The 14,234-nt window shown below is 34.0% G+C and overlaps 1 protein-coding gene across 1 annotated transcript in view; it reads right to left on the bottom strand.

Annotated features, from left to right (window-relative positions):
- The window catches only part of PCLO (piccolo presynaptic cytomatrix protein), a 387,017-nt gene that overhangs the window by 39,444 nt on the left and 333,339 nt on the right, over positions 1–14,234 (bottom strand). Inside the window, exon 20 of the mRNA XM_043462904.1 lies at positions 13,720–13,914. Coding sequence (XP_043318839.1) covers positions 13,720–13,914 — 195 coding nt within the window. The remainder of the gene's footprint in view (positions 1–13,719; positions 13,915–14,234) is intronic.

Genomic DNA, 14,234 nt, shown 5'->3' with positions numbered 1-14,234 from the left:
AGGAAAGGAAAAAGGCTAGAAATAAATTTAAGGAAACAGTTTTTTCATATTGCCTAGGTGAATGGAAATTTCATGTGTAAAACCTATTAAAGTGTTGCCAATATTTTTAATTCAAACCAGTAATATTTAAACAAAGAAAACTAAATATAGGGAACATATACAAATTTCAGAATAAATTTCAGAACAAATTTCAGAAAAATAAATAAGTCCACCTTTGTAAAATGAAATAACATGTAAAGTTAAATCTAAAGAAATTTTGGGTACTTAGCTGAATAACTCAAATGAATCTATATGTTTGGTGTTATTTGAATAAAACGTCTGTGCATGACTGCATTTTTTTCGCAACCTGACGTAAATATAGAGACAGCTTGACATTTAGTTTCTGAAAATGAATTCAATTATAATGCAGAATATATCTTCCCTGTACAGGGCTATATCTATGTTGCATAAAATGAGGTTAAAAATATAGAAATGCAGTTTTGATGAGCTGGTGCTAAGAGTCCAAATATTTTAATAGTTCCTTTTCAGTTACTTGAAACAACACATCTATTTACTAATTTTCTTTAACTGAATCAGCTCCCACGTAAAAAACCATCAATTATATTAAACTAAATCTGTATTTCTGCAAACCTCCAATAGTAAGTTCTAAAAGCAAAGAATACAGTGCTTTAAGGAATTTCTATTAGAGGCCAGATTGTAATTTCAAGACATCTTATGATTTCAGTCAAATTCTTGTTTGCTTTATCAAATCTGTTTCGTTTACCTTATCATCTGTTGTTTTCCACATGTACCTCTTATAATTTTCCTTTGTATACTCTTCATTGAAGCCCATTCAGACCACTCACTTTGAATCTCTATGATTTGGTTTTTCTTCTCCTGAGCTCTAGCCAAGTCTCTTTCCAATTTTGTTATACCTTCCTCTGACCCTGTCATTTTCTCTATCTAAATGATACTCATCTGGAAAGGCTCAGTTCAGAGAGAACCTGTTTCATACATTTCCCTCATCTTCAAAATCAGAAGTGAACTCTCCTACATCTAGACTCTCATAGTACATAACTTGTATACATTTTACAGCAATAATCACTTTCTATATTTATTTGTAGTTGTTAGAGTCATGTGGTTATTGGAAGCATAACCTACCTATGTTTGTTCCATGGTAGCCTTCTTAAAAGCTTAAACCTGGAACTATGCTGAAGCAATATTTAATAAATTGATAGTAAAAAATTATAATAATGATAATTATACTAATAATTCTTTCCTTTAACCAAACAGCTTAAAATATCTTAGTGATATAGAAGATTTCTCAATTTTTAAAAATCCAGTTAATCCCATGGACGGAGAAGCCTGGTAGGCTACAGTCCATGGGGTTGCAAAGAGTCTGAGTGACTTCACTTCACTCTGTGTTGATACAAATCAAAAATATCTCATCAGAAACACCACAGTTGTTTTTTTTTTTAACCCCATGTTCTTTGTCAATGAAACTCTGGGTGATCTAGTTTTTTGGTTAACATTTAAAATCAGAGATTCAACTTTAATCTGTCATACTGCATAGAAAAATATGATCATTGACCAGATGTATTGTCATACCAAATACCCCAAACTGGTTTGACTGAAAGAAATATTTAATGATAACACGCAAAACAGGGGAGAGCATAGCCTTGTGAATTCATAACAGACCATGAATATTATATATATACACACACATATATATATTTCTAAACTGGAGTGACAGAATAATACATATGATAACATTCCATGGGAGGTACTAGAGGTGCCAACACAGATATTGGCACTTAAGCTGACTGTAACTCTTGGTGTACAGATAGGAGGTAAGCTCTGGCTTATATTTCAGTAAAATGTCTCTCTACATTTCTTGTAGAAAATAATACTTGAAAACAGTAAAACTAAATATGACTTTTTATAATTTTAAGATTTCAAAATTAACGATTAAAAAAAAAATCTCTTCATTCTTCCAAATCTTTAACAGAATTTCAGAAATCATGTATTATGCACCTGTGTATTACATATGAAAATATTTATTTTACATCAGATTTGTGACTTTTTAAATAATGAAAAACATTTTTGGAGCCATTTTCTTAATGAATTGCATTTTGGGAAGCCTATTTTCTTTTTGAATTTTTACTTGTATTTTCAAGAACCAACTAGAAAAAAGAATGTATCAAATAAATATGTGATGGTATAAGTCTACTTCTAGAGAGAGCGTTCCTATATACAACTAGAAGAATAAATACTAGCATGCTGAATCATTTTGGGACTCATTTATTGAAGGGGCATTTCAGGTAAATTAATTTTATCTTCTGTGAGGCAATTCAATCTGTTTTGAATTATTCTCTGACCTCTTCATTTTCTGTGGCTGCTAGATGGTTAGACACCATTTTGTTTGATTACTCCTCTGTGGCTAACCTTTATTAAATAGGGCAGTGTCTCTTTGACTGCCCATCTGTCTTCAATTAGCTTGCTTTGTTGATTTTCCCCTGTACTATACATACATCTTTAAAAAATGCAGAACGATCCCTGTACCTACCACATGATGGCAGCACAGTGTTCAAAGTGTCAGACCGACATTGTGGATGACTGTAACTGCACAATCATGGACTCTAAAATTAACTAGTTCCAGAACCATCAGCTTGTTTATAGAAAAACTAAGCCCCTTTCCTTTGTTTTTTTAAAAAAAAGTTTAAAGTTTAAGTGACTTTTTCCAGGTCACACATTCATTAATGAAAGAGAATCAAGACTAATCAAAATTAATGAAAGTGCTCATCCAGTTTTCTATAATATTGAATTGTCTCAAATTAAGGGTTGTCTCTTATAGAATTCAGTGTTTGGAATGTATGAAGCTTGTGCTATTCTTTCACTGGTTTTATGTCTCTGGTCTAGCTCAAAGGTGTTTCCAAATATTTCAGGAGTAATTTATTATGTAGGTAAGCCTATAATTTCCTATTATATATATTATTATTATATTCCTATATGCAGTATTAATATTATCTTCATAGATACAGTGTATAGGACTTTACAATCAATTGTTTGGAATTAAGATAAATCAATCAATAATTCTTTTATTTCAATAGTATAATGATGGAACTGAAATAACTGCCTATTGCTGAAATTATACTTATAGCATGCATTTTCATTGTTGTTCTTTAGCTAGTATTATATTTACATTAGTGACCTTTTCTACTTTACCTTTCACCCTATTTTCTATCTATTATCATTGTTGCTTTTGTGTTATTTTTACCAAAGAGATCTTGCAGCTTTATCTCATTTGCTGATTGGATTTGGATGGAGACCAAATGTCAGATTTTAATTTCCACTGTTACCAGAATTATTGGTAGGTTTTCCCTTGAATTATGTCTGGCAACATTTTTAGGTTTTCTACTACCATCCAGGAGTATTAAGAAGAGATATTGCATCTTATAAGGACTTTAGAAATTTATATACTTTTTTATGATTTACTTCAATATATTCAGTATCTAATTAGGAAAAATTTAAAAGAAGACACTAGAAAAATGGTCTAGGTGGCTTCAATATAATTATCTGTATTTGTAACCTCCAGGTTGTAATTATTTACATTTGTTACCTCCAAATTGTAAGTCTTCACAAATAAAAGTTTAAAATAGACACCTCTAATTTCTGTATTGGTCATTTGTAAACTCTTGGATGAGGGCAGTGGAAGGATGTCACTACAATATTTTCTAAATGAAAAATTATTGGTGATTTTATTACTTCTCTCCCGGGGTTGCTGAAGACAAAATTAACACTGGGCTTGGTCCGTCAGAAATGTATATGTATGCATATATCATAAAGTTATAACAAACTTATAAAAATAAAAATACTTCCCTTAAAATATTCCGTATTATTCACATAGTAGCTTCTTTGAGCCAGGGAGATGATGTGATGCCTCTATGTTCTGTCTTCAGAAAGATACTAAAGCCTTTATTCCTGCTTGCACTCTTCCCTTTTGGTAAGGTTTAGTGTACTATTGTTCTGTATTTGTGCTACAATGTTGCCTTTTAGTGAGTCTTACTTTCTAAAGGTGTGTTTGGTTAAGAACATGTTTTGGAAGAAACTGCTTAAAGATTAAATGTGGATCAAAATTTCAGATTAAATAATGGATAAATGTTTGAATAAAACGTCATTAAAGTTAATCCATTTTATCTTAAATAAATTTAGTTTATAATTCCAGCTGTGTCCAAACAAATAAAATGAACAAAGAATTTATCAAGGACCAAGTTTTTGTGCTAAAAAATGCTAACACAATTAAGATCTTTAACCTTAAATGACACAATAAAAATCTTTAAAAGATTCATAGTAAGGAGAATCCTATTTGAAAGAAAAAATACTCAAGGGCATCAATTTTTCAAGGGCAACTCTATTTTACAATATTCTCTTTTGAAACTTAAATATCCTCTCTCTTGCAGTTTGCTTGCAAGAGTAATTATATAGTCACTTTTGAAAAATGTTCTTCATAATCCTGAAACTGATTACTAAGATCATGAATACTTGGATAACAAGGATGTTATTCTTAAATGGAATCCAAATATTTTGACTTATATAAAAATCCTGCCCAAAGGAGACATTTCCAGTACAAACAAATAGAAATTAATAATAGCATACTGATTTATATGGCTAATGCTACAACAAACACTCAGCATTATTTTCATTATCATTCAAATATAGTCAGTGGCCATAAAGAGGAATCTGGACAATTATCTGATAAATACATGTCCAGTCCCATGGAATCTAGTCTTTAATTAACTTCATTAATATCCCTACCTTCTCCAAATAGATTATTTCCTCTCTTCCTATAGTTGGTTGTGTGTTAAGTTGCTTCAGTCATGCCTGACTTTTTGTGACCCCATGGACTATAGCCTGCCAGGCTCCTCTGTCCATGGGATTCTCCAGGCAAGAATACTGGAGTAGGTTGCCATTTCCTCCTCCAGGGGATCTTCCTGACTGAGGGATCAAACCTGTGTCTCTTACGTCTCCTGCATTGGCAGATGGGTTCTTTACCACTAGTGCCACCTGGGAAGCCAGTAAACTGTAAAGATTATGAGAGAAAACCAGACCAGAACAAAACAATATTCTATTTTCAGATATTTGTTTCTACACATACTGTTGTCTGGTTACATATAAACTTAAATCGACTAACTGCATTGTTCTTCAATTTCAGTTTAAGATAGAGAAAACTCAAGCTTTTGTCATTCTTAAAATTCTCCCACATATCTTTAATTGGTTATTCAATAAATATTACTCCAATGGGAGATTCATGGGACAGTGATTTTTGCCTATTGCGTTCACTGCAAAATCACTAACACTTTGAAGAGTTTCTGAAACATGCTGTTCATTTAAAATATGTGTGTATGAATGTGAATAAATGATGAGCAACTAATCTGAGTAACTAGCAACTAATCTGAGTAACCCAGATAATATTTTCTATAAATGATAAATATATATTTTCAGAATTCCCTTTTTAGATTTAATTATTTTAAAAAATACTGAATTATATCCTTAACGATTAAAGATTAGGTAAGGGTTGAAAAACTCAAGTTTTACTTAAATTTGAATCAAAGTGATGATCTTCAATGTTTCTATTGTCATTTAATGCCAAAAATTAATTTTCAATGTGTAGGACTACTAATATAGATGATACAATAGAAGATAAAAGAAACAATTTATAAATGAATTTTTTCCAATAAGTTTATCAAAATAATGACACAAAATAAAATGTATTTACCTTTATAATGCTCTCACTCTACCTTAGGCTAGAAATAACTTGATTAAAGTTGATAGACAACTTATCAGTCAAACTTCAAAATTATATGGGCATATAATCATAATTTAATCTAAATCATGCTCAGTAAATTAATTAAGATAAAATAAAAATAGTCAATCTTAAATTATTAATTACCATTAATGAGCAAGGAAAGTAAGGGTTCTGAAATGCATTACAAGAGATATAAGGCATAGAAAACTTAGAGACAAATATGATAATTATATCTTGTGAGAAACTTCTAATTATCCAACTTTCTTGACCATTGGAAAAATTATGATTATGCTCATGTGTAGAGCAGTGGCTCTTAAACATTTTGGTCTCAAGATCACTTTTACATTCCTAAACATTACTGAATTCCTCAAAGAACTCTGTTTTATGTGAGTTATATCTACCAATATTTATCATATTCAAAATTAAGAAAAATTTAACATGAACAGTTGAGAAATACATTTTCCATTAGCCATCAAAGCAGTGATATTGTGCCATGTCATGGAAATGTAGGAAAAGTTCATGCATACTACAAAAGAATGAGAGTGAAAAAGGCAAATAACATCATAATAGTCAAGGTTTTTTGATCTTGTAGAGTCCTGAAAAGATCTCTGGAATGCCTAGTGATCTATGGACACACTTTGAGAATCACTGGTCTAGATCTACAGTGATGCATGTGAAGTATGAACTGTGAAAATGAAAGAAACACAGCAGTTAACACCAGCCTTTTTCGACAATCATCTTAAACCAGTATCCACATGACAATCATTCTATGGTGACTTTTAATTTTATTTTCTATACTAAAAACGATCAAGTTGTATCACCTTATTTGAAAAGATTTATTATTATTGATTTTATCATCCTTTAATTTCTCTAAACTTCTGTAGAATTTGTTCACTCAGAACTTCACAGCTTTAGAGGAGTAAGGTCTGAGTTAAATATTATGTGTGTCATAAAAATTTGCTTGTCTCTCCTAGTTTTGCTTTTTTTTAAAAAAAAACACCTACTTTATGTTACACAGAAACCCAGAGTAAATAATGAAATTTGGCAGGCATAAAATCATGCAAATTCTTCCCTAGATGGATTTTCTCTACATAAAGTCTCTTCAGTTTTCTTGTACATTAATAGTTGGATGAAGCCAAAGTAGCTATTTAAGAAACATCAGTAGCAATGACAATGCTTCAGAACAATTGAAAAGTATAGAAAGAATATATATATTGCCATACAGAAAGAAATTTGACTTGTTCAGTATTAAAAAATACACTTTCTCTCTCGCTTTAGATTCCAAGCTCATTTCACATAGTCAGATATGACCTGTGTATGTAACTGAATAACTTTGCTGTATACCAGAAACTAATATAACATTGTAAATTAATTATACTTCAAAATTTTTTAAATAAAAATAAAGGTTATAAGAACTCTGAAAAAAAATTATGTGACCTGCAGGAACTTAAAAAAATGCAGTTTTTAGTTTGAAGTGTCTCAATGAGAAAAAGTTGACTTTGCCTCTGTGTTGAGAATAAAGCAAAATTTATTCTATTGTCTTTCTCACATTTAAAAATAGACACCTACCTCCTAACTTTCATCAAGCGTTTTCTTAAAAGTTTATCTGTTCTTGATTGGTTCATAATATTATTTTGATTTGTTTCTGTTCAAATTATCAATAACTTTTATTTTTCAGTATTTTAAAACACATTGAGGTATAAAGCTATGGTTATATCTACATTATTCCTAATTAGGCATATAAAAACCTCAATACCCCAAACAAATATTGCTGATATGTTTTCATTTAATATCCAAAAGTTTATTTGGTACCTCAATAACTGAAATATATATTTACACATTCAACAAAATAAGAAAATAAAAAAGGCTACTGTTCACAGTCTGACTCATTATATGTAAAGATTCCTTCACCCTATCCCATCCTCATGTCCCCCTTCTCCCCAAAGATTATCCTGCACAACAAGAATGGGTGGAATACCATGTTTTATATAATATAACATACTAAGATGAAAAGTGGAAAAAAATCAAGTAATTCATGGATAGATATCTGGAATTAGGCAATATTGGTAAGTAGCTACCGAGTGCCTTTGGCATTCCTCTGCATCTCCCCTGGTTCCACGACCCCTCCTACCTGCCCGGGTGACAATGTTCCCAGCCCCAAGCTCAGATTGGACCCTCTGTTCAGGAGGGTGCACTGTGTTCCCATCAGCCTTCTCATGCTCCATGCTTCTCATTTCTTTCCTCCATCAGCATTTACTTGCCTGTCTCATTTCCTCAGGGTCCTGCTCTCTGCTGGTAATTTGATAAATTACCTTTTTGAAAATAAATTTGCTCAAACATAAAGTAAAGTAATTTACATTTTAAAAACTGAGGTTAACTTTGTTAAAAGACATGTCATAAATAGCATTTAAGGGACTTTGGCATGTTAAGAATTAGGCCTTTCTCTTCTTGGATCACATGTTAATAGTCCTGCTCAATCAAACAGGCCCATAGCTAGATCATGTGACAAAGGCACAGCAATGCTGAAGCCAAGTTTGATACCTAGGCCAGTTGGTCTTACTGTTCATGTCAGATGAAATGAACATGTAAGTCCTCAGTATGAACCAGTAATTCTTTACATGGACGGCTTGATGAACTCATGGCTGTTACCAGAAAAAAGCAAAAGTATCCGATGACGACAGGTCAGTGAATTCACGTTTGGGAAGGAAGGTCCGTCCACAAGAGGCAGCGTCATATGATCAGAGCTATGTATTTACTGTCTGTGACTCTGCATGTACAGCAGAGATACTTCTGGCAATAAATGTTAAATGATCACAGAGTTTTGAAAATGCATAATCAATCATTCTAAGAAAATACAGAAAACTCTTAAAAAACACAAAGCTTTAGAAGAACATTTTGATTTTTTTAAACAATAACAAAAGAAAACCCTTGCCCCAAGAGAAATAGGCTAAAAAATTTGAAAGCTGAAATCCAATTTGATTCTCTTAGATTTCTATTGGCTACTTACTTGCTGTGTTCATATTAGTACAGTTTGTTTTCATTTAAACTATCCCAAGTTTTATTTTTAAAGCTTTTCTCTTCTGCCTTTCTTTCTTATTTTTGCACAAACACAGTAAACTGAAGAATATAAAGTCTATTTTTATTAACCTCTTGCATACATTCCAGATGATTTCACCTCCAAATGATCTCATTCTGATTTCTTTTCTGATCTTCACTTTCCTTTTGGACCCTTTCCTTTCCAGAAACAGAGAATGCCAAATTCCTTCTGACCAAAGTGACCATCCACTTCTGGCCAGAACCAAATGGACCACTGGTCGGCTGCTGCCCTTGTAACCAACACTTCCCTCCACTCCCAGTGCCCTCCCTGTTTCCCAACCCAACCACCCCCTACCACTCGCCCAAGACAGCAGGTCTCAAAAAGAGATGGCTTAGTCAGAGTTCACCGTGGCAACAAGGATAGGAAACTCTTCTTTGACAGGTACTGCAAATGAGTCTTATGGAAAGTGGAGTTTCCAGCAGCCGTCTATGGAAGTAGCTTCAGGCTTTTCTCCTGAATTCAGCCACAGCAAGGGACCCTCAATCATAGTTCCCTCATACAACTCAATCAATGATTTCTCTTCTCAGCTAGCCTCTCCAAGCTGTCCCAACAGTTCTTACTGCCCAGGGCGGAGGAATATTTCTACCCATCCTTTATCAGTGTTTCTAAACTTCAAGCTCACTTAAAAATCTCAGCATCAAACAAAAATAGCTCAGGAATTAGAAATGTCCCTAAAATGCAATATATTCAATAGCAACTAAAGTTAATTTCCAAGGTTTTAAGAATTTTTGTTTTAGTTTTGGTATGGTTTTAAAAAACAACCTATTTCAGGCTGGTGTTACCATCTAAAATGGCCAGGCCTGTATTCAACCAAACCAACTGGCTTGGAAAAAAAACATCTCCAGGGATTTCTAAATACAAACAGAGAGTTGTTTAGGTATCAGGATGAGCTGGCACAATCTGTCTAGTCCTTCCTTTTAGGTTTCCTAGCATGCAACTAAACCCCGGAGGGAGAGAAAAAGTTCCTTCTGGCTCACTCTGTAGTTCATACTTGACCCATATTTTATGCTACTTCAAGCAGAAATCTGCTGAGAAGCTCACAAAAAATACATGAAAAGCTCTTTAGGGACAATTTCACCACCCTTGATAGAAATGACTACAGATGTGCACACAGCCTCCTCTGCAGAGACTGCTTACTGCTGCACTAGACTTGTGCAGTTGGAAGGTTTTATTTCCTTAGCTGGTGGCAGCTTAATTATCAGCCTTCAGAAAAGAGGATCAAGTAGGTAAGCAAGTCTAAATTGTATGCCGCCATCATTTCTAGCAACCTCTAATCACTGGTAAGGACTTGAGTGTAAATAGCAAATAAGCAAATGACCATGGTTTTTAGTGAAATCAAGGAGAGCTGGATTTCAAAGGAGCCAATGTATTTAAAAGGCAAAAGCTTAGGCACTGTTATAAGACCAGGGTTAGATTGCCGATTCTGACAATTCCCAGCCAAGTGTTCTTTATCAGTTATGCCACCCCCTGACTCTCCAACGGCTCATTCAGAAAACAGAAATGAGAATATCTGCAATGAATCCCTCATCCACTAGGCGTGATAAAATGAGAAAATGGGTGATGAAGCACTTTTTACGTGAAGAACTACTGCAAATGTATGAGAATATTCATTTGAGCAACTATTCAAAGAAAGAGAATTAAACATGTTTTGCTAAAAGTTTTAAAACCCATATCTAAAAAAAAAACTCAGACAAAATATCATATAGAAATACTTAGATCAAGATAATTAAAACAGAGTGAAATAAGGGAAGCATTTGACTATGGTGACATTTGTAATTATGGAATATTTGCAGTAAGAAAATGAAGTAAGAAATCAATTGAACTTATTTATTTGATGAAGAAAAGGTGAGAGGTGGAATTATAAGTACTCTTGGAAGGTACTAGTAAGGCTAACTAGAAAAGGAAAATTGTCCTTTGGTGATAATCTATAAACTGGGTTGAATAAATGTATATTCAGAATTATCTTTTAATATTTAAGCTGTTTCCTTAATTCCCTGCTAATTCAAGAAAATCACAGTTCATGTCTTTTGTATTGCTTCACAAATCTTCCACTGCTCCTAAATATCTGATTAGTTGGGACAAAGGCATATATAATTTTTAAGTTTTCTGAGAATAAAAAGAAATGCAGAAAGAAAAGCATGAGGCCTAATTTTAGTTTTGTGGAAGGTACAGAATAATAAAATCAAGTGTTTTAGGGCTGGAAGGGACTTAAGGACAGCTGACTTATTTTGCTGACTTATTTTTTTTAAACCTTTCTTTGATATATGTTTTTGAATTACAATTAAATTTAAATTTGAATTACAATGAACATCATTTAATAATCACCCTGGTTTGATCCCTATCACTGTCAGTGAGTGGCATTCTTTCTTGGGGAAAATCTTACAAATGTTGAGGTCAAGTTAGGAATTGATATTAACTTGTTTTCCTTCCTAACAGAGCCATGGAATCAAGTCAAGGTGCCTGCCCAAAGCAAGGCTTATCAGATTTGTCTTCCTCTATCCAGAAAGCTGAGCAGATTGTGAAGTTAATCAGACGTGGGAGAAAGGAAGAGTGGAAGCATTGACTAGAATAGCCCAACCCCATCATTTATTTACATGTTTATGTAAGCTCTGGTATGTTCATTTGGTAACAATTTCCCATCTATCTTATAATGTTTCTGACACGAAACTTTGTCCTGCAACCCAATATACTATCATTATAGCTCTCACTAGCAATGAAGCAGAAACTCTGAATTCTCTATTGCAAGGAATCAAATAAGAAAGCAAAAACTGACACACTCATTTTAAACTGTATCATATAACAATCGCTCAGAACCCAGCAGGTTATGAATGAAATAAATATACTTTATTTATTACACAGGCACTTGTATATTCACATGCCCAACACAACTGATACACTTAACAACTACGGAAACATGAATGGAAAATGTGTTTGCAGGATCAAGAGAGAACTTTTACCACGTAAAGGTGAATGAGTGCATTAACATTTTTCCTTTACTTTCCTCTAGGAATTTCCAAAATTCACTGAATTTTTAAAAAAAGTTACACTTAAAATAATATTCAACAAAAACTTATCTACATTCCAACTGGTATGCTAATTCAAATTGTGAGTGGTTTAAATTTTTATCACAATGCAACATATTTGTAGTCATGCTTGAACAGATTAGGTTAGTAGCATGCATTCCATTCTGCAATATGAATACTGTTAATCTATTTCCCAACAAAAGTCAAAAGATGCTCAGTGCATAGAAAAATACAAATCACTATAATCAATATATTATGAAACTGATCTTGGGACTTACACGGTGATGATGAAGTCCTGAAATGCCATGCCCACAAAAGCACATTAAAAAGTGGATAAACATACTTTATCAGACAATTTCTAAAAATTAAAAGATGAGGGCCTTAAATTTGGGGGATGTTCTCGCTGTGTACTTTGAATAGCGCCTTTCTGCTCACCTCCTTCTGGCTTGACTGGTCCATCAGACATCACCTTCCTGAGGGCTAGCTGGCTTTGGTCTTGGTTGCCATTGGCTGGTGGAGGCAGATTATCAGACTGAGTTCTTTGAATGGGGAAGACTCCTGCTATGCTGTGTCTGTGCTGCTTCCTGGCATGATTAGACTGACCGCTTTTATGTGCTGCTGTGGCAGTGTGGGTGAAATGGAAACCCAGAGTATGTATCCTCAGATGGAACCAGCTTGAATGTCATTCATGCAAACATAAGTGATGTTTTGCTCTACTGAAATTAAGTTGTGTTTTCAAATGCCAAAATGACATCACATGCGCAGCACTAACGGGGGTTAAAACTGGCTGTTTCTTTGGAAATGATGATTTTGGGAGACGGGGAGAACATTCATTTATCTCCGTTGTTCGGCTGATGCCTCTTGGAAGTAACTGTGCCCCAGCATTTTCAAAGTCTCTGTACTTGCTAAGTTCTTATATCATTGTTATCAACTGAAATTACAGCAGTTAAAATGGGTGATTTGTTATGCTTTAGTTGATATCTTGACTTTAAAGGATTTCCAATGGTTAAAGAAAGAATAACCCTATAAATTTTCTGGAATCATAAACAAAGTGTGACCCAACTGAATGGGCCCAACTGTGCTACCTAATGAGGCGACGACATAGTCTCATCACATATGCTTGTACATATATTAATACTATGTACTTTTGAGAATATAAGAAACATGATTTTCTTCACAGCTTTTTTTCCAAAAGTCTAGAAAGTTTCTCACACAGAAATCTTCATCATTTCACATGCACAATTTATTAAACTTTTAAAGATTGATATGTCTTTTCCATTTCTCCTAGGTTCTAGAAGTTGACTGTTGGTCACATTACTCTTCTGTCTAAAATTGTTTAGTGTTTTTCAGAGGCGAGAATCTCATTGCTAGTCTGCTCCAAACAGTTGTGTGTGCGTGCTTTTTTTTTTTTTTTTTTTTGGTGTAATGCCTGGAAAATTGGCAGCCACTTGTGCTTATAATTTCTGTATTCTAAAGGCTATTTAGGCGCACACACAAAGGATACACAACATGGCTTTGCCTGCAAACATCACAGACACAGCTCCCAAATACAATGAGCCAGGTTGGACGGATGGTAGAGACAAAGGAGAAACAGCCAGTTTTATTTTTGGTCTATGTAAACTAAAAAGAAAAAAAAAAACTAAATAAGAAAGAGCATATTTATGTATTGATACTGTTCCTACACAGACAAGGGGACAGAGAACAGAGGGAGAAGGGAAAGCCAAACACAAAGCGAATGGGGGAAGACAGCGGGAAGGAAAGGCAACAGATGAACATTAAGCTGCCATGCTGAGGAATTTATTTGCGTCTTTTACTTGGTTGAAGGCGGAGTTGTTGCACAGCGGCTTCGGCAGCGGCTATAGCAGCCCCTGCGTCTTCCAGGTGGGTCTGAGTGACGCTGGTTTTGCTTTGACTGCGAGATGGTCCATGAGAGCGGAGATGGCCTTCGGATGAGGATTTCGAGCTACCGGGACTACTATGGGATTTCTCAATGGTGGGAACCTGCATGTCTGGTTACAAAAAGGCAAAACACGAGTTAAAGTTGCTCCAGAGTTCCTCTTGTCAAGCTTGGCTCACACAATTTGAAACCGTCTAAGATTGATGATAATTCTGTTTGGTTTTTGGCTCATTTGTGCAACTGCTCACCATATAGCAATGTGATTCACCATTTGGGAGACAGTTTTTGGGAAGAAAGACAAGAGGACGATAATCTTGAGAAGAGAGGTTTGAGAAGAGGAATGCATTTGAAGTAGTCTCATGTAAATGAATATATTGACTTATAATTTTACCAAGGAACTCTACTAATTCTAGTGGAGATCAGGGGAGAAAC

The sequence above is a fragment of the Cervus canadensis genome, chromosome 3 (genome assembly GCF_019320065.1).
Source record: "Cervus canadensis isolate Bull #8, Minnesota chromosome 3, ASM1932006v1, whole genome shotgun sequence".
In the NCBI taxonomy this organism is placed as follows: Eukaryota; Metazoa; Chordata; class Mammalia; order Artiodactyla; family Cervidae; genus Cervus; species Cervus canadensis.
The sequence above is the reverse complement of the archived record's forward strand: the minus strand, read 5'-3'. Positions and strand labels throughout refer to the sequence as shown.